General features: G+C 34.0%; 1 protein-coding gene across 3 annotated transcripts in view; it reads left to right on the forward strand.

Annotated features, from left to right (window-relative positions):
• The window catches only part of Diaph3 (diaphanous related formin 3), a 440,087-nt gene that overhangs the window by 189,092 nt on the left and 225,451 nt on the right, over nucleotides 1–25,544 (forward strand). For all 3 annotated transcript variants that reach the window (XR_016537097.1, XM_090342066.1, XM_090342064.1), the window contains 3 exons: nucleotides 9,374–9,469; nucleotides 14,172–14,266; nucleotides 18,143–18,244. Coding sequence is in view for 2 of the 3 variants with exons in the window: in XM_090342066.1 (XP_090198192.1) it covers nucleotides 9,374–9,469; nucleotides 14,172–14,266; nucleotides 18,143–18,244 (293 nt within the window). In the remaining variant the exon portion in view is untranslated. The remainder of the gene's footprint in view (nucleotides 1–9,373; nucleotides 9,470–14,171; nucleotides 14,267–18,142; nucleotides 18,245–25,544) is intronic.

Here is a 25,544-nt window from a genome sequence, read left to right on the forward strand (position 1 = left end):
TAAGCCCCTAGCTTGCTCCTTCAATTAAAAAAAGACTGTATTCAATGATACAAATCAAGAAATGAATGTAACATCATTGAAACAGTATATTTGAAATTATAAAAATAATTCTAGCTGGGCATTGTGGGCTCATGCCTATAATCCTCAGGAGAGTAAGCCCTGAGGATCATCATGGTTCAAAGCTATTCTGAATAGGAAAGTTATGAGACTCTTCTCTCTAATTACCAAAAACCTGAAAATGGAGCTGTGGCTCAAAGTGGTAGAATACTTGCCTTGAGCCAGAATGCACAGGGATAGTGCCCATGTTCTAAGTTTAAGCCCTACCACTGACAAAACAATAAAAATAAAAATTTAAAGATAATTGCATATTTTAAATATTGCAGCCGATTACATGAAGTTTAATTGTTCAATTGATTTAGAGCATTGTGTGTATTCACATGGTTGTACATACTCATCACCGCCCTTCATCTCTACAACCTTTCATGTTCCTAAGTCCATCTACTGTACCCTTGAAATGTAATCCCTACTTTCTCTCCCTTCTGAATATCATCATTTAAATTATCATTGCCTCATCATAGTATAATGTGAATTCTGCTACTTATTTCCTAACTTTTTGTCTAGTATGGGGTGGCCTACATGGAACATTGGCATCTTACATAGGTATGTAGGGTTAGATTAAAACATGAGATTTGCCTGGTAGGTAAGATAATATAGATGTACAAGCACTAAAAGCTCTTTCATTATTATTGGATCCCCCATCTCTACCACTTCCCTCCCCATAATTTGGGTGATTGTAAGAAGAAAAATTGGTATAGAATCATTGATTCTAGAAGGCAGATCAGACAAGTCATAAAGCTCCAATTAGCTAGGCTAATTCACACTGGAATGAATTGAAATCTCTCTGGAACCATCAGAGGGCACAAATAAATACAAATTCAGTAACTGAGAAATTGGTGAAATACTTTGGGTTCCCAACAGAGATATCAGAGGAAAGAACACAAAATCAGAGGGTCAGAATAATGACTTATCAGAAAGTACTTGCATGAAATCCAACACTCCCCCCCTCTCTCTTACACACACACACACACACACACACACACACACTCACACACTCACATAAACAACTTATTTATTTAACTTGTCCTGCCTTCTCTCCAGTTGCAGTTTGTTCATTTGGAGTATGTGAATTTGAAAAGTGCTAATATTCATTTAGCTTGAACTTTTTCTTTTACAAGTCTTTGGGGATAAGATCATGTTTATACATAGAGAGACCTCAAGAAACTGTTTTTGGTTGTTTTAAATGAACAAAATTGCTGCCTTCTGTGCTTTAGGATGTCCATAAACATTAACAAGGTTTTAAAAAGAATTTGGTTTATTCTGATACAATTCGTGAGATGGGGGAACTGAACTAACTTATTTGGATCAAGTTTGTAAAAATCATTTTCATTTTTTATGGACTACGTTCTCCATGTCTTAATCATCTTTCTTGTACAAGTACTATCTGTTAAAAATTTTATATGTAATTTTTCAGTAGTTACTAAATTGTAAAATCCTTTTTGCAATTTAGGTAATACTTGAGTTGTAATGAAATAATGAAAGCGTACTCTTACTATTTTGTGACTTTAACTACAATGTAGAATGCATTTATTTGCTATACTTCTGATGAGTGCTGTAGTTGAAATAATTTGTTCTACAAAATTTTATTTAGGGCTTCAGCCCCTCTTCCTAAATAGTGTAAAATTTCTAGCCTTAAATTGTCAAGGCTGGTGAAATACTCTGATTAGTTTTGGCAGTCATATATTAATATTTGAAAAGAAAAAAATAGCCCAGTATGCTTTTTTTGCTGATTATTTTCTATATAGTTGGGTACCTGGCCATTTATTTATGTGCCTAGAAACATTAAAATCAGGCTTGACAGATCAGACATGACGAAAGCTATTTTTACAATTAGGCTTTTCAGTGCTAAAGCAGTTATATTGATATTTTGGCAACCTAAAAATTTTATTCATAGTTCCCCCACTTTTTCCTGTGCATTTTATGTACTCTGTAATGAGATGCCTAAATCATGCAAGATAACATAGTATTTTATGATAGCTTTCAAATACTGTTAACTTTCAGAATGTATACTCCTTCCTCTATCCATACTATTCTCAAATTCTGACCTTCTGTTCCATTCACTGTATTGCAGAATGACTAAACTCTGTCCACAGTTACCATCATTGGTGAGATAGCTTGGATAAATTCTTAACTTTCACTTTTGGAATACCTATTTTTTTTTCTTAAAACTTTGACTCCTGTTCAAGAGACCAAGCATTTCTCTTCTCTCTTTCAGAGTTTTCATCTTCCCAGTCACACAGAAACTGGCACAAGGAAATTGGATCTAGTGTAAATGAGAACTGTGGTATTTGTCTTATGCACTGCTTGTAGATTGCTTTCCTCCTGTAGCTTTCCTGGCTCTGAGGTAGTTCTATTTCTGTGTATTAGTGGCCAATGACCTAGTCTCAGATGTGGTCAGAACTGAGCTCTCTCTAATCTGCTGTAAGCAATTTAAATTCTCTGGGTTTAGGTTTTTGTATTTATACCAAAGAATTCTATTTGGAAGGGGTATTTTCCTTCTACTGTTTACAAATGCTTACTGTTCTTTGTTAATCTCTTAGAATCTACATACTTTATTTGGAAACTTTTACAACCTTCTATTTTGTGTACTAAATAACAAACTTATTTTTTCTTAGTAGTTGAATTCTTTGGCTTCACATCATAGAAAATGCTTTTTTATTTGATTAGATAGACTATTTGTTATCCTCTTATGGCTAGTATAACAATGCAATTACTTATTATAAATAGTAAACAAGTAAAACTTTATAATTTTTGGATTGAAGTACAAGGAAAAGTTTAAATGCTTTCAATATTTTTAATGTAGTAAGATAGATTTAAGCAGTAATTATTTGCTTATTTAAAGTAACTCCTCATTAAAAGAAAAAAAGCTGTATTCTGTTAGATTTTTTTACCTAGTAACAGACTTTCTCATTTATGGCAGCATATTTTAGGTTTTTAAAGTAGTGTGAAATAAAGTAAGATAAAATTTACACGAACTAATTCCTCATAAAAGGTCACATTTTACATTGATCTGATTAGAACATAATGAAAAATGAGCTGAGATAAAATGTATAACTGTGAACCATGGAACTATAATTTTTTACTGGAAATACAGTACGAAAGGAAAGATCTTGAAAGGGATTCTCTATGTAATTTTGCTATTTTGAAACTTTGAAAACAGAAAGAGAATAAAGCAAAAGTCTAATTAAAGAAGACTTTTTCAGTTCCTGTCTCACCAGCATAGTAAGTTTTGTCATCTTTGACTTCATTCTGACATAAAGTCCTTACACAACCTGGCATGTGCTGTGTTAGGGATCAGAACCATTTCTGAACATTATTAATCTTCTCATGGAAACATTGAGCCTTACACAGGATCTCTAGGAAGTAAGATTGAACACAGACTTCTAATGACAAAAGAGCCAGATCACAAGTATAGATGAAATTAATTGTCTGTGTTTATGATGCAGAGTTTCTTGTTCTATGTGAGAATACTTACTCTTGCTATGAGAATGTCTTTTGTGTTAACTTTAGAAAAGGAACTCTACCAGTGAAGGGCATTGAGGCTGAAGTGGGCTTAACCATTGACTGAAGTGTTGTGCTTATGCACAAGAATTGTTTTTTCTTCGTTATTGTGCAGGACAGATAACACAAAGGTAATGAGTATCTCCTTTTAGTCTCACAACCTTCAGTAGGACACAAGAGTCCCTGTGTAAGAGATGATTAAACCTAAGCCGTGGTTGGTTTTTACTGTGGCTGTGCTAGGCCATTTTTCCATTGATACAATGAAAAAAAAATTGAGGTAGATAATTTATAATGAAACAAGATTTATTTACTTAAAAGTTCCTGTGATTCATACATTCTTTGCCACAATCTGTGAGTTTTGGTTGTGAGCGTGTGTGAGAAGGAGGGGTCACTTGGCAAGCCTGGAAGCAAGAGAGGTCAGTCAGTGGCCAGATTTGCTCTACTATAACAACTCTCTCTGAAGTATGAATCAGGGCTTCTTAAGAACTTCCTTATTCCAATCCAAGAGCAGTCCTTCATCAAACTAACATCTTCCCTCTAGGCCTTGATGCTTAAATGTCCAGCAGATTGTGGACCAAACTTCCAGCCTAGGACTTTTTTTTCATATTTTTTATTGTAATAGAAGGGTTACATTATATTCATCAGATAGAAGGTACATTACTTCACATGCATTCATACCCTTTCTCATGTCTTGGTCCCCATTTCCATCCCCCCACCCCCGCCCTTCATCTTGTTTTCCCCCTTTCCCTATTGGATTTCAAATAACCAAATACGCATATATACATGATATAAGATAACAAAGTGAAATACTGTAACAATATGAGATAACCAAGGGACAGCAAAAGAGATGAGAGATAACATAGTACATTAAGTTCAACAACCACTCATTATATGGCTTTTGTTTCTGTAACCTGTAAGTCCTTTCATTTAGCGTCACACTATATGGCCTTATGTATCTAGGTTTTGTTCTATTGTGGCCTTATGTATCTAGGTTTTGTTCTATTGTAAATCTCTGCTAGGAGAGCCCAAGGTTTCTACTGATTATGACAAATGAGGGAAACCATTGAGTCTATGTTCCTTTGAGTGTGGCTTACTTCATTTAATAGGAGTTTTTCTAAGTCTTTCCATTTTCTTACAAATGGGGCGATGTCATTTTTTCTGACAGCAGCATAGAATTCCATTGTGTATAATACCACAAGAAATTTTCGACCTGTGCCAAGGAGACCTAGTGTATCTCCAGTTACTTCTCGTAAAGTTTTTAGTGTATCTGCTTTTACCTGGAGGTCTTTGATCCATTTGGAGTTAATCCTGGTGCAGGGTGACAAAGAAGGATCCAACTTTAGTTGTCTGCAGGTGCTTAACCAGTTCTTCCAGCACCCCTTGTTGAAGAGGCTGTCTCTCTTCCATTCTATTTTTTGGCTCCCTTATCAAAGATTAGGTGGCCACAGATCTGTGAGTTAATATCTGGGTCCTCAGTTCTATTCCATTGGTCTTCAGGCCTGTTCTTGTGTCAGCACCAAGCTGTTTGGGTCACTATAGCTTTTTAATAGAGTCTAAAGCTTGGTATTGAAATTCCTCCTATGCTGTTCTTTCTACTAAGAATTGTTTTTGCTATATGGGGTCTTTTATTATTCCATATGAAATTTTGGATTGCCTCTTCTATTTCTTTAATGAATGGCATTGGGATATTGATGCGTATTGCGTTGAATTTGTAGATAAACCTTGGCAAGATTGCCATTTTTTTAATGTTAATTCTTCTAATCCAGGATCATGAAAGGTTTTTCCATTTCCTCGATTGGCTGGTGGGGGAGGGGATTCCTTCCTAATGCAGTTCTGTGAGCAGAAGTGGAAACTTCCTCGGAGGTACTCACAAATTGCTGGATTTTCTGGTTCCGTGAAGCTGGCAGGTCCATGCCATGGCTGGGTGATAGCATGGGCTTGCACAGGCTGTCTGCAGCCAGCAGGTTTGTGTGGCCGAGAAGTGCTGTCTGATTAGGTTCAGGAGAGTGACTTTGTCCCTAAGGTGGCTCTGCGTGGCTGGTGCTGTTCCATGGTGTCTTCTTGCACTTGTAGCCTGGTTTTCTCCTCTCTGACTGAGATCTTTGTGGTGCTGAAGCTTACTTAGGATCAGTCTTTGGGTATGAACTTTCCTGTATGATGCTAGAATTGGTATCTTGACGAGGGCTCAGAAAGACTCATGCTGAACTGCTGCCATCTTCTGCCGATACTTCCCAGAACGTTTTTAGGTTTCACTCAGACCATGTCCCTGCACAATAGCTTCCAGCATTCTGATTCTGAGTTGTTAATGCATTTTGCATCCACATATGTTCTGATTTTTCATTGACTTGAATCAGCTTCTTATCTGGTTGGATATTTAACTTTCATTCCTCACGATGAAAGTTTCTTTGTTTTTTTTTTTTTTGTTTTGAAGACAAACTTATTTGTCTAATTTGTCTCATCTGATGTCACCTAAGACATAGTTGTTTTTTGTTCTTGTTATTTTCTTTGCAAGAAAACTCTGGTTTTCCCTTCCATGTTTGTTCTCACTATTCACATTCCACTCTTGGATGCTCTCTAGTAGAAAAGGTGAAGGAAACCACAAATCTGTTGTATTGAGTGCGGAAAGACATTAAACTCAGCAAGAGGGTATCTTTCTGAAAATGGCAGAATTGGTTAATATTATACAGCCTCTAGAAGTTGAAGTGGTCAAGCTTGTAAACATCATTTTCTTTTTTTTTTTCTTTATATTTTTTTTTCGGTTGTGGGGCTTAAACTCTGTCCCTAAGCTCTTTAGTTAGGGACAGCCCTAGCACTTGAGCCACAGCACCACTTTTGGATTTGTGGTGGTTAATTGATGGTGTGTGTCACAGACTTTTCATGCCGATGCTGGCTTTGAACTACAATCCTTAGATCTCAGCCACCTGAGTAGCTAATATTACAGGTGTGAACTACTGGTGCCTGGCTAAACTTCATTTTTACTGTGCTAACTCACCTTGCTTAACTAGCAAGAAATATTCTCAGTTTACTTGAAGTGATATTCATCCTTTATCTGTATAGATCTGTTACTTATACTAGGAAACCACTTTTCATTGTGATGATGATAGCATTGCTATGTTAAGGAATGCAAGGTTTAAGTAGGAAACTAATGAAAGTGGTCAGTGCAGTGTTATATAAAATTTGAGTTACTTCTGTTACTTTTTAAGATAGAGACTATTTCACAATTTGAGAGGATGTTGATTAGAAAAATGAAACTCTACACATTAAAGTCTAAAAAGTAGAGGTCTGTCATTTGGTCAAATTAAGGACGGGGATCATGCTAAGATTTTTATTAGCTCTTGTCTGAAAATTGCAACTAATATAACATTTCAGAGCAAAGGTTTGTGAAATGTATGTGTTATAATTTGGCATCTGGAGAACCTTTGACAGCCAAATAGGATAATTTGGGTGACATGGAACCCTTGTAAGGATGCTGAGGTGCTTCTTTCTATAACTATGTTAATGTGGAACTTCTGCTAAAATGGAACTTCTACTAAAACTGAACGTGTTTTAAATATAACTAGCTTAATCCTGTTCTGCATTTGTTGGCAAAGTAAATGAAAAGCCCTACTATAATCTATCTGGTTGCTGAAGCCTGAGTTTTCTCCTTCTCTTTCCTTTACTTGGTGATTTTGTAAACATGTACATCTAAGTTGGCTGTACGTATGTATATACACACAAATGTATACATATATGTGTATATATACACACACACACACACACACACACACACACACATCATTTGTGTGGCTGTAAAGATCGCTATACACCAAATATCTCTCTATACACCTGTACGGGCCAGACTCCTTACCTCTTTCCACTTTCATCAGCATATATTGATTTTTCCGAATAATGGTTTGTCCATTATTACCTTTTTATATTCATGTAACATACTTTGATCATATATATCATCTCCTATTTCCCTCTCAATACCTATATTCTCCTTTGTTTCTTGTGCTCCAAACTTTTCTTTCCCCTTTAGAGTTTATATGTCTTCTGGATATCTAACACAATGAAAAAAACCACTAAGTTGTTTATGAGGAAAATTGTATTAATATAAGGATTATGTGCCATGGTCGTGATTGGGAAGTTTATTGTCATGACGTCAGTTTCCTTCCATCTGTTCATGAATGCCTTGCAATTCTAATAAAATTCAAATGAAGTTTCTTTTCTCACCTTTGCAACTATGATGTTGTTGGTGTAAAAATGATGAGAAAAGTGAAAGCTTTCTTAAATATATGAAATGCTAAGAAGCACCAGTTAATAAAATACAAATAAATAGTACTCAATACTGATTGGCAGTTGTGCAAGGGTAACTAATAAAATTAATGAAGTTGACTTACTTTTTCAGAGGAAAAAAACAGGACTAGTATATGAAAATATTAATTTTGAGATTAAAATATTTAAAATTGCTTCAGTATAATTATACATATATGTTAATGTCATTTTAACTCAGACTGTGTATTAATGAAATAGACTAATGCAATAAAATATAAAAATAATGAAATAAGAATGTTTCTTTTGATGTAAAATTATTGAATTATAATGAGCTATATTATTTATGTAATGCTATATTATATACTGTATTTTGTGTATAGATATACATATATACATATTGTATATTCAGTGCTACTCTATTGTGTGTATATACTTTAATATATATGTATATGTGCATACATATATATATATGTAGGCATAGAGACACACATGTCTTGCAAGTATTTTTGTGGGTTTCCTATCTATTCTTTCTTATCAACGTCCTAATTTTATAAGATGACTGTAGTTGAGAATATTGTCCATGGACAAAGATGACACAGTGCCTCATTATTAATAGCTATTAATTGTGATTATTATGAATTGCACTGCAATTTCAGATCTTAGATATGGTTTCTAGCACAGGTATTTTATGCTTAATTAAAGTTATATACTTTATCAAAACAAAGTTGTTAAATTCATTAATTTCTTAGAGTAATCAGAGCTGTCTATTAAAATTTCACTATTCAAAGATTAAAAGTTACATTCAATTTATTTCTTGAATATTGTACGATTTCCATTTTTAAATGAACATTTTACCAAGCATAGAGTAGCAACATGTTTGTTTATGCGTAACATTCTTATGGCTAACTTTTCAAATGAGCCTGTGTGGGCACATGAATTACTATATTCTATACACCCTTCACATAAGTAACTGCACTTATGCTAATTCTATCAGGTATGTCTTCATGATGATCCACAGTTTTATTTTTTCTTTTTCTGCTAGATCTTCAGGTATTACTCTCCATACCTTTTCTAGATTAAGAATCAGTAGTCCTTATCTGCAACAGTTTTAGTTTTTGAATATATATTTTATTTTATTTTTTCATAATTCTTACTTAGAAGTTTGTGTGTGTATGTTTGGTCTATTTTATTTATTTATTTATTTATTTATTTATTTATTTATTTATTTGCCAGTCTTGGGCTTAAGCTCAGGGCCTGAGGACTGTCCTTGGATTTTTCTCAAGGCTAGAACTCTACCACTTGAACCTCAGCACCACTTCAGGCTTTTTCTAAGTATTTGGTACCAAGGAATCCAACCTAGGTCTTCGTGCATGCTAGGCAAGCACTCTACCACTAGGCCAAACTCCTGACCCCTGTTTGGTTTATTTTTTGGAAAAAAGTTCACTGTTGACTCCTTTGCACTGTAATGTCACATACTTCATAACATTTCTTTCCTTTGTAGAGAGACGAGATGAAGAAGATTTTGAGGAGAAGAAAGCTATTAAAAAAAGAATTAAAGAACTTAAATTTCTGGATTCTAAAATTGCCCAAAACCTTTGTAAGTGTCACAATCAGTGCTGTTAAATTATTGAAACATATGCTGGTATTTTATTTAAGTCATTTCATTTTATGACTTGTTTTTATTTTGCTATCTTAATTTCATCAATAATTGATGCAGAGATAAATATTTTCTTGCAAATTGTGAACTTAAGAAATTAAAAAAATATTAAATTAAGAAATTTAGTTTACATTTTAAAAAGTTTGTTACATATTAGAATAAGTGTATGTATTATATAATGCATATGTGTATAATAAGAATTAAGGTAAATTCTACCTTATATGTTCCTTATATATACCTACTTATGTCCCTTTTTATGTTTGTAAACAGAGGTAAGGAATTTAGGCAATGCAATGACATTGTATTATTATATTAGTGTTTTGATAATATATTCCTTTTTTCATACTTGTGAGTCTCTTATTATATGTGATTCTTGATCTTGCTTGAAAGCAGTTAGAATCATAATGGAAATAAGGATGATGAATACAATGAATCTCATTATCTCATCTGGACATTTCAAAGCCATTCCACCGAAGTATTGACTAGAAATATTTTAGATACAGTTACTTTTATAGGAGCTAAATGCTTAGTGTTGAACTGTCTTCCTGACTTTACTATTGTGAGAGAAGACAACTGACTTTGTTCCTATCTCATTTCTAAATCTCAAATGTAGGAAATAGTAAGTTCTCCTTGTACCTGAGATATTGAAGCACAGTTTTACACACACACACACACACACACACACACACACACACACACACACACACGCATACATGCACACACCCCTTTTTGATGATAAAAGAAGGTGTAATGTAGAGAGTTTAGTAAATATTGGTTCATGTCTCAGTTCTCATGTGCCTTTTCTGGCATTTTAGCAGGTGTCGGAACAAAAATGTTCTCCACAAAATGATAATTCATTATTATGTTGATTAAAGCACATTGTGTTACAGCAGTGGTAGAGCTGATATTCCTTTTGTTGGCATACCCCATATGATATGTTGGATGAGTTGCTTATATGATAGTATGGAAACATTATATTATTAGCCAGTATTCAATTGGGTTCTACGTGTAAACTAATGACACATCTTTTCCTCTTCCAAATTAGTTATCACCATGTGATATTCTTAAGTTAATTAATATGTAAGTTGAAGAGATTTTGGAGTGCAATCATTTATTCAATAGTATGAGAAATTCCAGTGGTCTTTTTCCATTGACATAGTATGGAAGTTTGGTGTCCATCCTTGTGATAAGGGGGATATAATATATATATTATATGTAATACATGTGATATACGTGATATATACATATATACACACACAAATATTAAACACTGTCTCTGATGTGGAATAAACATACTTTCTCCATTTCTAAATAATTGTGTTTGTGTATTTGTTAGAACATTAAAATACAGAGTTTTTTTTGACACATTCATCAAAGATTTTCCTCCCTCCTTCCCTCACTTCAGTGCATTGCATTATGAATTTAGATGTGTGAATATAATCTCTATGGTTGCTATTAAATAGCTGATTTTATTTTGAGTAGTATATCTAAATTGGTAATCTTGACTGAATAATCTTGTTAATTTTCCTAAGAAGTATTTTAAATAACAGAACTTTTTTAGTTGTATAGCTATGATAATTTGGTGAAAAAAAACCTATCAGTTGAACAATGAACTTGTTGCATGCAGTTATTTATGACATAATAAATAATAGCACAAGTGTCACTTGAACACATTATCATGGAGAACAATCATCTTCATATTCTTTGCTTTACAACAGAGAATATATATGTATCCCTATCATTTAATTCAGTAGCAGATTTTCAAGTATAAAATTAAAAGATCCAGATTGTTTAACATGTCATATTATGATATACAGTGTTTTAGAATTATTTCTGCTCTATCAGATCGTAGCAGAATTGTTATGATATAAGCTTTATAAAGCTTTAGCAGCTTATAATGTTTACTGTAATCATAGTTGGATTCTCAGCTGGTCTTTATGTATAAAACTTAGAGCCTTTATACTGAATGCTGAGAAGATCTTGTTCAGATTTCTGAATAAAACAAATTGGAGTAATACTGTAATCTGCAGTATAATGCTGACATAAAAATGTAGATTCATTTCTAAATTTTGTTGAAAAGAAAATAGATCTGCATTAGGTGATTTTTCTTCTACATGGTATTCTGTAGACTTGAAGAAAAGATCCAGAGATTACTCATACTTTATTTTCTTAAAGATAGCAGAGGTTTTATATATTTTTTGAGTTCAAGGTTATGACCAATATATTGGGTTCATTTTTAACCATACAACTCCAGAACTAAGAAATGTCTCATGCGTTTTACAGTATTCCTATGTTTTATCATGTTCTTTTTGAGCTGGTGTTAGAGCTAGAAAAGAGAAATTTTGAATTGACAAATAAATATAAAGATTTAAATATTTATAAATCCCTGTGAAGGAGGCAAGCACCCATCGCTTCCACATCTGTGCATTTTATACTCTTTTTTTGTTTGTTTGTTTTTGGTCAGTTGTGGGGCTTGAACTCTGGGCCTGAGCATTGTCCCTGAGCTCTCCAGCTCATGGATACCACTTTACCCCTTGAGCTATAGTACTCAAGGAGTTTTCTGGTGCTTAGTTGGAGATAAGAGTCTCACAGATTTTAGTACCTGGGCTAGATTTTAACCACCATCCTCAGATCTCAGCCTCCCGAGTCCCTAGGATTACAAATGTGAGCAACCTTCCCTGACTTCATTTTATAATCTAGAATTGAAATCAGAACTTTCTGGTAGGATCTATATAATCACACTTTGAAAGATAAAATGTATGATTGTAAAAAAAAAATTAAAGATCTCTTTGGAAGCTTTAATTGAATAATGATAATTTTCTGTCACTTTATTTAAAATTAGTGTGGACTTGTTTGCTGAACTGTCTGTTAGTCTTTCTAAGCTCTTATGTAACTTTCTTCCCATAGGTATTAAAATGTTATTGGTCATTATCCTTTTAAAAGTGAATTAACTCAAACTAAATTTAGCTTAAAAATATGCATGTTTAGTGGTTTGTGTTTGCTCAAGCCAGTAATCCTAGCTACTCATGAAGCTGAGATCTGAGAATCAAGGTTCAAGGCCAGCCGGAGTGAAAAAGGATCTGAGATTCTTATCTCCAATTAACCTCTTGAAAACAGAAGTGGGGCTTGGTTCAAGGGTAGGGCGGTAGCTCTGAGTTGAAGTGCTCAGGGACTATGTCCTGGCCCTCAATGATCAGGAGCAAAATACAAGGAAGGGGCCAGAAGTTTGGCCTAATGATAGAGTGCTTGCCTAGCATGCACAAAGACTCGGGTTCGATTCCTTGGCACCACATGCTTAGAAAAAGCCAGAAGTGGTGCTGAGGCTCAAGTGGTAGAGTGCTAGCCTTGAGAAAAATCCAAGGACAGTCCTCAGGCCCTGAGCTTAAGCCTAGTACTGGCCCCCCCCAAAAAAAAACAAGGAAGGAGCAGTTTATGTCTTATGTATTATTATTATGTATTATGTATGTGTTATTATATACAATTAGCTGACTTGCAATTGACATAGAATTCTAAAAGATTAAAAAACAAGATGTGTGGTTACTGTTGTTTATGGTGAAGAAACAGCATCAAAGAAAATTATTAATATGAACAAGAACAACAACAACAGTAAGTGACATCTTTTGGGCATGGAACCAGTATTAGGTAGGAATCTAGGAAAGCACTTCTGTCTAAGGCTTTGAAATTACCATGCTATATTTCAAAAGTTCTTTTAAAGAGCATTATAAGAGTAGATACTTAGGTATCACGTAAAGTGTAGATACGTGGAATTCCTAGTGTTATATCATTCTACATATTTTGTTGGATGATTCATGAATAATTTTTTTCTAAGATGAAATATGTTAAGATTTAGTTACATGCAAAGACTATTTCTTGCAGTATATTGTCAACAATTGTTTCGAATAGAGAAGTGCTACTATTACTTGTAAAAGTGTTAATGTAGTATTTAGCAGTTTCCTAAACCGTTTCTTTAAGCTATTTAGTAGCACTGAAAGATATTATAGAAGACATTTTTTGTTTTGTTTTGTTTTTTGTTGATCGTTGGGATTGAACTCTGGGCCTGGGTGACGTCCCTAAATTCTTCAGCTGAAGGCTGAACCACAATGCCAATTCCGGTTTTCTGGTGGTTAATTGGAGATAAGAGTCTCACGCACTTTTGTGCCAGGGCTGGCCTTGAACCTCTATCCTCAGATCTCAGGCTCCTGAGTATCTAGAATTACTGGTGTGAGCCTTCGGTGCCCAGCTACAGAAGACAAATACTATGTATACAAGACAAGTACTTTATATGTATACTAGGGATTGTCATTATTTTCTGTGCTACTTGATGTTTATATAATGTATTATACCTACTGCAGTTGCTCTAAATCACATGAAAATTGGTATCATTACTCTGGTAGGAAAATATGAACTTGGAAATAATCTTGGCAACTGTGTAATTAATGATACAGGATAGTTGCATAAACGTTAGTCTTAAAACTGAAGAAGAATATACAATATGCTAATGAAAGTTGTTTTTCAATATCTTGATTCAATGTATGCATTTTTTATTGTTTGCATGTATCTTCTACCCTTTACACAGAACTACGTCTCAGATTCTTTATTGCCTAATTTATTATGAACCTTATCTACTCTCTGTTTCCTTTAGCAATCTTTCTGAGTTCTTTCCGGGTATCTTATGAGGAAATCAAAATGATGATACTGGAATTGGATGAAACACAGTTGGCAGAATCTATGATTCAGGTAAACAGTCATGCCATGCTTATTTCCAGTAATTTATTGCATACATCTCATTAAATGGAAATCTCCAAATGAAGCAAAATTCTTAACCCAAACCATTCAACTGGAAAATTGTTGCTGCATAATTACTTTTAGCATAACTTCTGCATTGCTAGGAGATAAAACTGCATCTCCCACCTGTAATGCTATCAAAGCTATTGTATATCAATTAGGTTAATTGACATTTTATCAAAGTCAGGTTGTTTATTGTTACATATATGTTTCTGTTTTTTACAGTTAAGATGAATGATGTGTTTTTTCTTGGTTTATAGAATTCCTTGTTATTTCGTCTAGAAAATTAAGAGAGCCTTGATTTCATTCAGTTACCTTTACTAATGTCTTTTCCTATTGTCATTGCTGCTCTTCTGAAGGCTAGAGATTATGTGGTATTCTGATTCTGAAGGCTAGAATATTTTTCTAAGTTTTTACTTGCATGCTACCAGAGTTACTAAATGTGACATGAAGGAATATATGTGTGTCAGACCTTTTTTTGTGTGTGTGTGATCTGGGCTTGCTTAGAACTTGTGTCTATAATTGCCACATTTGTAAGGAAATGGAAAGACTTAGAAAAGATCATATTAAGTGAAGTAAGCCAGACTCAAAGGAACTTAGGCTCAATGGTTTCCCTCATTTGTCATAATTTGTAGAAACCTTGGGCTCTACTAGCAGAGATTCGCAATAGAGCAAAACCTTGATACAAAAGTCCATATAGTAGGATGCTGAATGAAAGGATCTCTAGGATATAGAAACATAAGCCATATAATGAGTAATTGTTGTTCTTAATGTACTATGTTATCTCTCATCTCTTTTGCTGTCCCTAGGTTATCTCATATTGTTACAGTATCTCACTTTGTTACCTGATATATCAGATAACTCTACTTTTCTTTGAGCAGTATTTTCACTGCAGCAACTTTTAAAATCAAACCAGTTTTATCTGTATTATTGTTGATTGTGTATGTGGCTTCTTGCTGCAATTAGATGCCCAATTCCTTAAAGAAAATTTTTCTATTTAAGACATGTATGTATTTCTCCTGGTTTTCTGGTGGTTAGCTGAAAATAAGAGTCTCACAGACTTTAGTGCCTAGGCTGACTTTGAACCTTGATCCTTAGATCTCAGCCTCCTGAGTAACTTGGATACAGGCATGAGCCACTGGGCCTGGCAAGAATTTTATGCTATGATAGCTATTTCAAATGTAAAACTTTTTTCCTAATTTTCAAATGAAATACTAGTTAGAACAGTGTGTGGAAATGGAATATTTCTTGGTAATCATAACCTTTTTGGTTGACTGTGTTCAATATGATAATTTAATTTTAGCATATCTAGTTGTTTATTCATATGAAATAGATCAGTAGTATGTCATTTTTTTCATGCCTCTTATGTGAGTCCTTCACTAAAATATGTGCTGCTAAATATAACTATAACCCCCTCAGACTTTTATTAATTTGTTTCACTAATATTTTATAGTACCCACTAATGTGCAAAAGCGTTGTATTCGTCTCTATTAGAGGTAGAATTTTCCTTGTAATCTGTATTTTGGCAAGTAAGTTGACATTTACATATGTCATTATAATACATTTCATACACAGCTTTATCAAAAAAATGGGTAGAAGTTAGCAAATGCTTCTATAAGAAGAATGCCCTTTGGTGGGGGTGCGTCATGGGGTGGGGTGGGGGTAAGGGAACATAAAGGGTAGAATAAATTATGAAACACAGGACTGGATCCTGTGCAAATGTAGTAATGGGTAGTGTTTCTGGCAATAGTAACACTGATTGGAGCAGGGGAAAACCAAGTGATCACAGACTGCTTACTTTGGTAGGAATTTAGGATTTCTTAATAGAATGGGAAATTTGGTTATAAAGATTGGAACTAAACTATGACCAATCTTGACAATTCATATTGAAAGAATAATGAGAAGGTAAAAAATAATGACAGAAGGTCAAAAATACCTGTAAATACAGAGAAAAGATCAAAATATATGATCAAAAATATCTAGGTATATGTATATACATGAACAAAAAATATTCAGCGATCTGATTGGCCTTCTAAAAGACTGATGAAGGAAGTAACTAGGGATTGATGGTTCACATGTGTAATCATAGCCACTCAGAAGGCTGAGTTCTTGAATATCACATGCAAAGCTGGCTGAAGCAGAAAAGGCTAAAAGACTCTTTCTCTAAAATATCCAACAAAAAGCCAAGGTCAAGTGTGTCTCAATTCAATTAGTAGAGCAGCAGCTGAGCAAGCACAAAACCTGGAGTTTTAACCCAGTACCAAAACAAATTTTTAAAAATGAAAAAAAAAATAGTAGCAACTGTCATGTAGAATGGTTAAGATAAGATGTAAATAACTATGTCTTTAAGGCAGTTTCAGTAAGAAAAGTCTTATTTCTTATGCGAAATCATATGCCTTTGTTGTTTTTGTTCTTTTGGCTGGAATTAATAGTTTTTGTATTTTCTAGAAGTTATCTTAAGTTGCTGTTGTTTTGTTTTGTTTTCTGGCCAGTCAACAAGATTTTGACCAAATGAGCAGAGTGGGTCTATTTTTACTCATAACTTCCTCTAACAATATTTTAAGCTAATAATGCCCTTGGCGATATTTCTCTGCCTGTAAATACATTATAGCATGCTGTCAGCTTAATTATAATCTGCACTTGACATTGGCTTTGTGTAAAATTACTGATGTTATAACTTGGAAGTATAAACACCAACCACTCTGCTTTACCCTTTAATTTTACTATAGACACACTAGTTATAGGATTTATGGTTGGATAAATTTTTGAAGAGAGAATCTCTGCTGATTTCATACAAGGGATTGTTTAATTGTATAAATTCGATCTGGAATATATATATCTTTTTTTTTTTTGTGGGTCATGGGCCTTGAACTTGGCCTGAGCACTGTCCCTGAGTTCTTCAGCTCAAGTCTACCACCCTACCCTTGAGCCAAGCCCCACTTCCCATTTTCTAATTGCAGATAAGAGTCTCAGGTCCTTTTGTGCCTGAGTGGCTTTGAACCTTGATCCTCAGATCCCAGCCTGCTGATTATCTAGTATTACTGGTGTGAGCCATGACACCCAGCTATCCTCATATTTTTTTGAAGTGATTGTATTGTTGATTTACTATGTGTTTAGAAAAGTTGTACATGCTACAGCCACTCAAAAGTCAAACACCACCAAAAATTATACTTTTAGTATTCCTGATGATATATACAAAGGGCTTATTTACCCATGAATAATTACACTCTTAAGAAATTCTCTATATTCATTTTATTTGCAAGATGGTTCATCCCTCCCTGTATCTATCACTTTTTAAAACTTAACTTTTTATTTTAAAGGTATTTTTAGTTTTTCTTAAATTCAAACAACTATGCTAGTTAAATTTTCCAAGCACTGTCATGTAAATTTCATTGACTTCTTTCTATTATTTCTCATGCCTTTTGGTAGCGATATGATCATTTCTTTTCTCTCCCCTGAGTAAAGTTGAAACATAGGTTTGATTTGGTCTAAATCTTCTGCCATTCATTTCCCGAGAGTTGAATTGTAACGGATTACATTTATTCTAGTGAGAAAGCTGTTCTGTTGTCATAGGTGAAATTCTTCTTTCTTAATTAGAAGCTAATTCAATAAATACTCTGTTATACTTGATTTTTACATTAATAACTGGCATAGAATATATGAAACTGGTTTTAGAATACATGGAACATTTGTTAAAACTTACTAGAATCTAGAAGCAGAAGAAAAGGCTAATTACTGCACTTATTTCCTTTGTATAGTTTATTCTTTCTATAAATTGATTGATTGGTACTTTTAGTGAAGAGACTTTCCTGTGGTTTTAATTTTTAGAACTTAATAAAGCATCTTCCTGAACAAGAGCAACTGAATTCGTTGTCTCAGTTCCAGAATGACTTTAACAACTTGTGTGAGCCTGAGCAGTTTGCTGTTGTGGTAAGTACTGAATTTCAGTCAATTCTCAGTCATGGGGAGGTTTTTTTCTATTTTTTTTCCTGTGGAAAGAAAGTGAAGGAAAAAGTGGAAACATTTCCATAGTACTATTCATTCAATGAAATTTAAGGTTAATTTTGCCTAAAAATATTTTTGATAAATATAATATATTGATGCTCTAGCCAGAAATAAAACCCAGGGGGGTTTTATAAAGTGTCTGTATAATTCTTTATATTCTTTGTTTCACATCATTAAGTAAAATGGAATCTGCACTACTAGTGATATATTCTAAATAATTCCAACGTATTTTTAAGCATAGCTTCAATTTCTCATTTGAGCCACTCACTTGAGTTTGTCTCCTTTTTTGTGAGTGTGAAATTAGAAATATAGTCTTTTTCTTGGCAATGAGAGTCCAAAATGAATGCATTAAACAAATCTGTGTGGTAATCTGCTAGTTTCTACCCTTCTGTTTTATTAGAGTTGGAGTCTGAAGAGGTGAAAACACTTGTCAGTAATACATGTTAGCTGCATTATTTCAAATTAAGACTTTCATCCAGATCTTTCCCTTGTTTTTTTATTAATCATCATTCTTAAACTGGATAAATTAATTGTCATACTACTTTGAAGTAGTGATGTTTAAAATAAAATTATTTACTTCTCCTATCACTTTTCAGTGACATTACCCACCTTTGTTGGGCATGATTATGGTGTAATTTTGAAAATTAAGAATGATTATTTTATTGCGCACTTTTGTACTCCATATTTTGCATGTCTTCTAACTTTGCTCTAAAACTTTTTTTTACATACCAATTCTCTTTTCATACCTCCCTAACTCTCCATATTTCCATGCTTACTTTAACTAATATTACTAGGCCACTTTATCTTTCTATTAATCCCTATGTAATACTCTACTTGCTGTATCTTCTATGTGAGGACAGAACAAAGGAGTACTTTTATTGCATTTTTCACCACTGATTCTGGTGTTGAGTTTTATCCATTTTTTTGAACTGTTAGTTACAATAATACATAAAATACAGTGTAAAGTTTTTCATTCCTAAATGACTGAGATGAAAAGAGCTTGTAGTTCCAGTTTATAGTAAATATTAAAATTATATCTCCTTAAACATCTAGAATACATAACTAACGAGCTGTGTTTTATAAGAAGACTAAGACTTTGAGGTCAAATAAACAAACAATGCCTTAGTTATTTACTGGTTATGAATGTTCTTTTTTTTGGCCAGTCCTGGGCTTGAGCTCAGGGCCTGAGCACTGTCCTTGGACTTTCTCAAGGCTAGCACTCTACCACTTGAGCCTCAGCACCTCTTCCAGCTTTTCTATGTATGTGGTACCGAGGAATCGAACTCTGGTCTTCATGCATGCTAAGCAAGCACTTTAACCACTAGGCCAAACTCCCGGCCCCACGAATGTTCTTAAACATGTTTTAAGTTCAAGTAGGTGTAGAATTATCATCTTAAAAAGTACTTATTTAATTGAAGAAAGGAGAAGTTATGTTTAATTAAAAAGAAAATCTTTATATATTTTGTTACTTCATCTTTAAATCATTCCTTGTCTGGCTCCCCCACTTTTCAATTTCTTCTCCTCCATCCTACTGTTCCCCCCTCCTCCATCTCTCCAGAAAAGGAAATCTTTGTAAAGTTCCAAACAGTCCCTTATAATTTAGTAAAAGTATGTTATGCATAGTGTGTGAAACCAGAGAACAAACCAACAATTTTTTTGTTATTTGGTCACATTTTACTTTTGCTGATTTATCAAGGAGTATTGTTTCTAACATACTATCATTGTACTAATAATATAGTAGTTTGGTGATATTAAGTTGGCTGCATTACCATGGGTACTTTTATAATATTCCTATGCTTTTTAGTTTTAGGTTTTAGTATTTGTCTCTAAAAATTATGTTTGTCTGAAAGGTAGATTACCTGAACATCAGTTTTGTGTAAGACTTTATTGTGCCCTTAAACACCCACATTTACAAAATAGTAGAGATATAAATTACCGATTTCAATCTGAAAGAAATCAATAGGGAGTTGAATTTACCAAAGAAAAGAAACTAAGCTGGAAGACTGAGCTCTGAGTGCCACAGCTCAGGACTAGTTCATCAATTGATTTTGCATTTATTTTTCATCAGAGACACACATGGCCTTGGCTCTGTTTAATCTTTAGCTTTTGTAGACTTACTGGGATTTCTTCTATTTTCAGGTTTATGGAAATTACTTTAAAAAAACCTAGTTATGTTACTTGGCAGTCAGTTTTTTTTCCTCTTATACAATTAGATAAATTCATTAACTTGATTGAGACCAATTAAACATCTCTCAGGAAAAAATATAATGTGTTCTACTTAAATACATACCCAAGCTTGGGTGATTGATCTATTCATTGAATTTCCTCACATTTCATAACAAATGTTGATTAGCTAGAAGAATATGTAAAATAATAAAGTAAACAAGGTAACAGTGTATCAGGCCATTGTTGTTTCTATTATCCTTGTCTTTGATTGAAAGCAAGTGCTCATGAATAATGCATCCAATATAGTAGCAAATAGTGTCAGCTGAAGATGCATTACAATGATTGAAAAATAATATGTAAATTAGAAAAGTTTTTATTTTATAGTGTGTTACAACTTTTCAAGGCTCTGTGTCCTTAGAGTATGATATGAGTTTATCAGAAATAGCACTTGTAAATTTATCATCATCTTTTTGGTAATATTAGTATAATATCTCTTATTTAAAATATTTAGATATCTATATTTATATAGAAGTGTGTATATATATATATATATTTCCATTGATTGTATATCCTTGAAGTTTTCTTTCAATCTCTAAACCACTTGTTTCTCCCAATTTCCAGTTTTCATATCTGCATATAATTCTTTAAAGGTCTTCAGTGCTGATACTGTTTTTCAATTTCAAAGAATGTGTAGTAAATACTGATATTTTTACACTAATAGTATATTTGTCCAATTGATATTTCTGCTGATTCTGAATTTTAACCTTGATATGTTTATGAATGGATATGGGCCCCTTGATTCTTGACCTCTTTCCATGTGTCCTGGATTTGACCATATTGTGTGGTGTAGTTGTGATATGATGGTACATGTTACAGTAACTTTTTCATTAAAAAATGAATACTTTTTTTATGTTTCTGGAACTTGAACCCATGGAGTCACACATGCTAAGCTACATCATTGAGTTGCATTCTTTTTCTTTAAAAAAATTAATTTAATTTTATTGTCAAGGTAGAGAGACATTATAGTCACATATGTAAGATAGTGAGTACATTTCTTGTCTAAAATCATTATGCCCACTCATCTTTTTCTCACACTTTCCCTCCTCCCAATCCCCAAGTTGTAAATTTCACTTCCAACAGATTGTCATATGAGTATCGCTATTGTATTGGTTTACTCTTTGTCCTGTGTCTCACCATTTTGTTGTGCCCTTTCCTTCTTAATTCTCATTTTTATTTCTAATTTTATGCTTTAGTTTGAAAAATATAATTTATTCTTTTTAATTTTAGATTAAATTCAACTTATGGTTGTACTGTGAAGTTTTTTCAGTTTAGCCACACCTGCAGCCCTGTTGGGCTTTTGAGATAAGGTTTTGCTTTATGCCTAAATTATCCTGAGATGTGATCTTTCTACTTAAATTTCTCTGTGTCTCTAGATATGTGAGGTATGCACATGCTCTGCTGTTCTACTTTCCTTGTTGCTGGTATAACAGGCGTATGCCTATTGAGTTAAATACAGTCTCACAAACTTGTATGCTTAGGGTGGACTTAAACCAAAATCTTTCAATCTCTGATTCCCAAGTGCCTAGGATTAATTTTGTTTTTGATTGGAGCAAACCCGCGTAGTGAGCATATCCACTGCTCAAAATATTTGTCATTTTTATGTAATTAAAATTTGAAATATTAGCATTAAAATCAAGTAAGGATTGATTCAGAGCCATATTTTCTACTTTCTTTTGTAGCAGATCTTACATTTACTTGGTACATTTTTTTAAATTTGTTTTGGTCTGTGGCTGGGCTTGAACTCAGGGACTGGGGCTAACCCCAAGCCTCTTTGTGGTCAAGGCTAGTACAGTACTTTACCATTTGGGCCGCATTTCTTAAGTGATTAATTGGAGATCGGACTCTCCCAGACTTTACTGCTAGGTATTTACATGCTATATATATTTTTTATTTATATTTTTTATTGCAATTAATAAAAGGGTTTCATGATATTTTCCAGATAGAAGGTGCATTAATTCACATATATTGATACCCTTTCACATGTCTTGGTCACCATTACCCTCCCCTCCCCCCGTCTTGGTTTTCCCCCCTTCCCTATCCAATTTCAAATAACCAAATACAAATAAATCCAATATATCAGATAACAAAGTGAGATACTGTAACAATATGAGATAACCAAGGGACAGCAAAAGAGATGAGAGATAACATAGTACATTAAGAACAACAATCATTCATTATATGGCTTTTGTTTCAATATCCTGGAGGTCTTTTCAGTTAGCTTCATACTATATGGCCTTATGTATCAAGGTTTTGCTCTATTGCAGATCTCTACTAGTAGAGCCCAAGGTTTCTACTGATTATGGCAAATGAGGGAAACCATTGAGCCTAAGTTCCTTTGAGTCTGGCTTACTTCACTTAATATGATTTTTTCTAAGTCTTTCCATTTCCTAGCAAATGGGGCGATGTCTGCAGAGCTTTTGTATGGCAAAGGACATAGCTAGTAAATTAATTAGGAAGCCTACAGAGTGGGAGAAGATGTTCACCAACTAAAGAACGGACAAAGGCCTCATATCTAAAATATATCAACAGCTTAAAAAATTGAATCACTCCAAAACTAATCTCCAAAGTAACAATCATCCCATTAAAAAATGGGCCAAAGACTTAAAGAGAGTCTTCTCTGAAGAAGAAACAAAAATGGCCTATAGACACATGAAGAAATGCTCAACATCTCTGGTCATAAAAGAAATGCAAATCAGAACAACTCTTAAGATTCCACCTCACTCCAGTTAGAATGGCCAGGATCAGGAAAACGAATAACAACAGATGCTGGAGGGGATGTGGCCAGGAGGGATCACTATTACACTGTTGGTGGGAGTGCAAACTTGTTCAACCACTATGGAAAGCAGTATGGCATTGCCTCAAAAGGCTAAACATAGAGCTCCCCTATGACCCAGCAATTCCACTACTTGGCATTTACCCTACCATCCAGAAACTAGGGCATACTAAATCCACTAGCACAACAATGTTCATTGCAGCATTATTCACCATAGCAAAAATATGGAACCAACCTAGATGTCCCTCAGTTGATGAGTGGATCAACAAGTTGTGGTATTTGTACACAATGGAATTCTATGCTGCTTTCAGAAAATACATGCTATATATTTTTTAGGAGATTGTCTTATATGGAAAAAAACATAAAAAAAATCTGAACAAGTTGTCATTTAATGCTAAGACACTAAAGGTTCTGGCTGTAAGGTTTGCGGAAAGGAAACTCCACACAGTTTAAGAGGCGAAAGTTTATTGAGAGAGAGAGGGAGAGTGGAAGAGAAGGAGAGGGAGAGACGGAAAGAGAGGGAGAGGGACAAAACAGACCTACAGTCGCACAAGATAGAGTCAGGCATAAGAAAAGGGACTTATGGCTGGAAGTGAGAGATTATATAGGGGGAGGAGTGTGGCCACAGTGGAAGCAGATGTGACCTCAGAGGATGAAGAAATACTTCAGATTGAGGAACCTCCCACTACTTCCAGACATGCCAGTTGCCAAGGTTACAGTCTGTGCTGGGATTTCCAGGGTGCACAGGAGAAAGCTAAGGGAAGGAATCATTTCTCCCAGGCAGACCTAACACTGGCCAAATAGCATATTGGAATAGTCTGATTGTTGACTGGTGTTTGTATGGTTTTATATTTATAGCGAGTAAGACAAATTTACATGCTGTATTTGTTAAGTTAGGTACTCGTAGAGAACAACAAATATTGACCTTTGTGCTTAATTTGAAATATTTTCCTCCTGGACAGTAAAGTAAGAAGAAGAATCTTACTAGTTTATATTTGCATTGTTAGTTGTCTCCTGTTCTATTCACCTGTGGTAGCTTCTAAATATAAGTTAAAAATGTAAATGTATTTCTGAAAAAATGGTCACTAATAAATTGGCTATGTATTCTCTCAGATTTCTTCTTTTCTTCTTTCTCAGTACCTCTTGTACATTTCCAGCAAAATATTCTGTGCTTACCAAAGTTTAGTTTCCATGGAGTAACACCTGACTCCAGGTTGTTTGAATCACTACATCTTAATATTTTCCTGGGTCTTTGATCAATAAGCCAGAAGGTAAAGTCACTGTGTTTACAGGAGAATGTTTTTAACTGCATGAGAAATGATTTATGTAAATATTTGATGGGATCAAAAGATTAGCTGAAGATTGGAAGGAGGCCTAAAAATTTGCATTTGAAACTTGGTTTACTAGACTTTTCTCTGATTAAAAATTGTAGGTTTTTAAAGTATTTATCTCCATATCATTTAATTCTGCTAATCTGCCTGTTCTTAAAAAAGAATCATGGTTATGGGACGATTGAATGAAGCAAATGTCCTATTCCTGTATTGTACTTTGATCTGTTACCATTTGGTGTCACTGTAGGGCAGGGCTTTTAAACTTTGTGCAGTAGAAGCTTCTTTTTTATTATTATTATTTTTAAATGAAAAGAAAATATTTCGGAAGGTTTATATATCTTTCTCTACATAATTGCCCTCTTTAAAAATACACCATAATACTCTTGTGGAAAATATTAAAATACTGTATTGTGTGAATACTTTAGAGGTAATAGAGTAGTTTTAAGCATGGGCCATCTTTTAGTCTTAGATTTTCCCCTTCTAGCTATGTAATCTTGGGTAGTTATTCATTTTTTCCATTTCCATTTCTATTTTTGATGCAATAGGAATTTGTTTATCACTAAAAGGTTAGTGTTTCAGACAGTTTATGCTGCTTATGTTATTACAATGGGTAGCAATGACAAGTCTATAGTGGATTAGCATGACTATATTCCCATTGAGGGCTCTGAGAGTGAAGATTTCTTTCCTGAGCTTTGCTAGATTCTAGAGACTGTCCCTGATTCATTGCAAGAATCACTTTTGCATCTGCTTTTGCCTTTCTAGCTCCTCCTCAGGCTTCGTGCTTCCCTGTAAAAAGATTATGTTGGACTTCCCTAGCTAATTCAGGTTAGCTGCCTCCCTTTTTAAGAGTCAGTATCACTCTTTTAGGGTTTTGACAAGACAGCATACTCAAAAG

This window comes from Megascapheus bottae, chromosome 11 (assembly GCF_031878675.1).
Source record: "Megascapheus bottae isolate mThoBot1 chromosome 11, mThoBot2.hap1, whole genome shotgun sequence".
Taxonomy (NCBI): domain Eukaryota; kingdom Metazoa; phylum Chordata; class Mammalia; order Rodentia; family Geomyidae; genus Megascapheus; species Megascapheus bottae.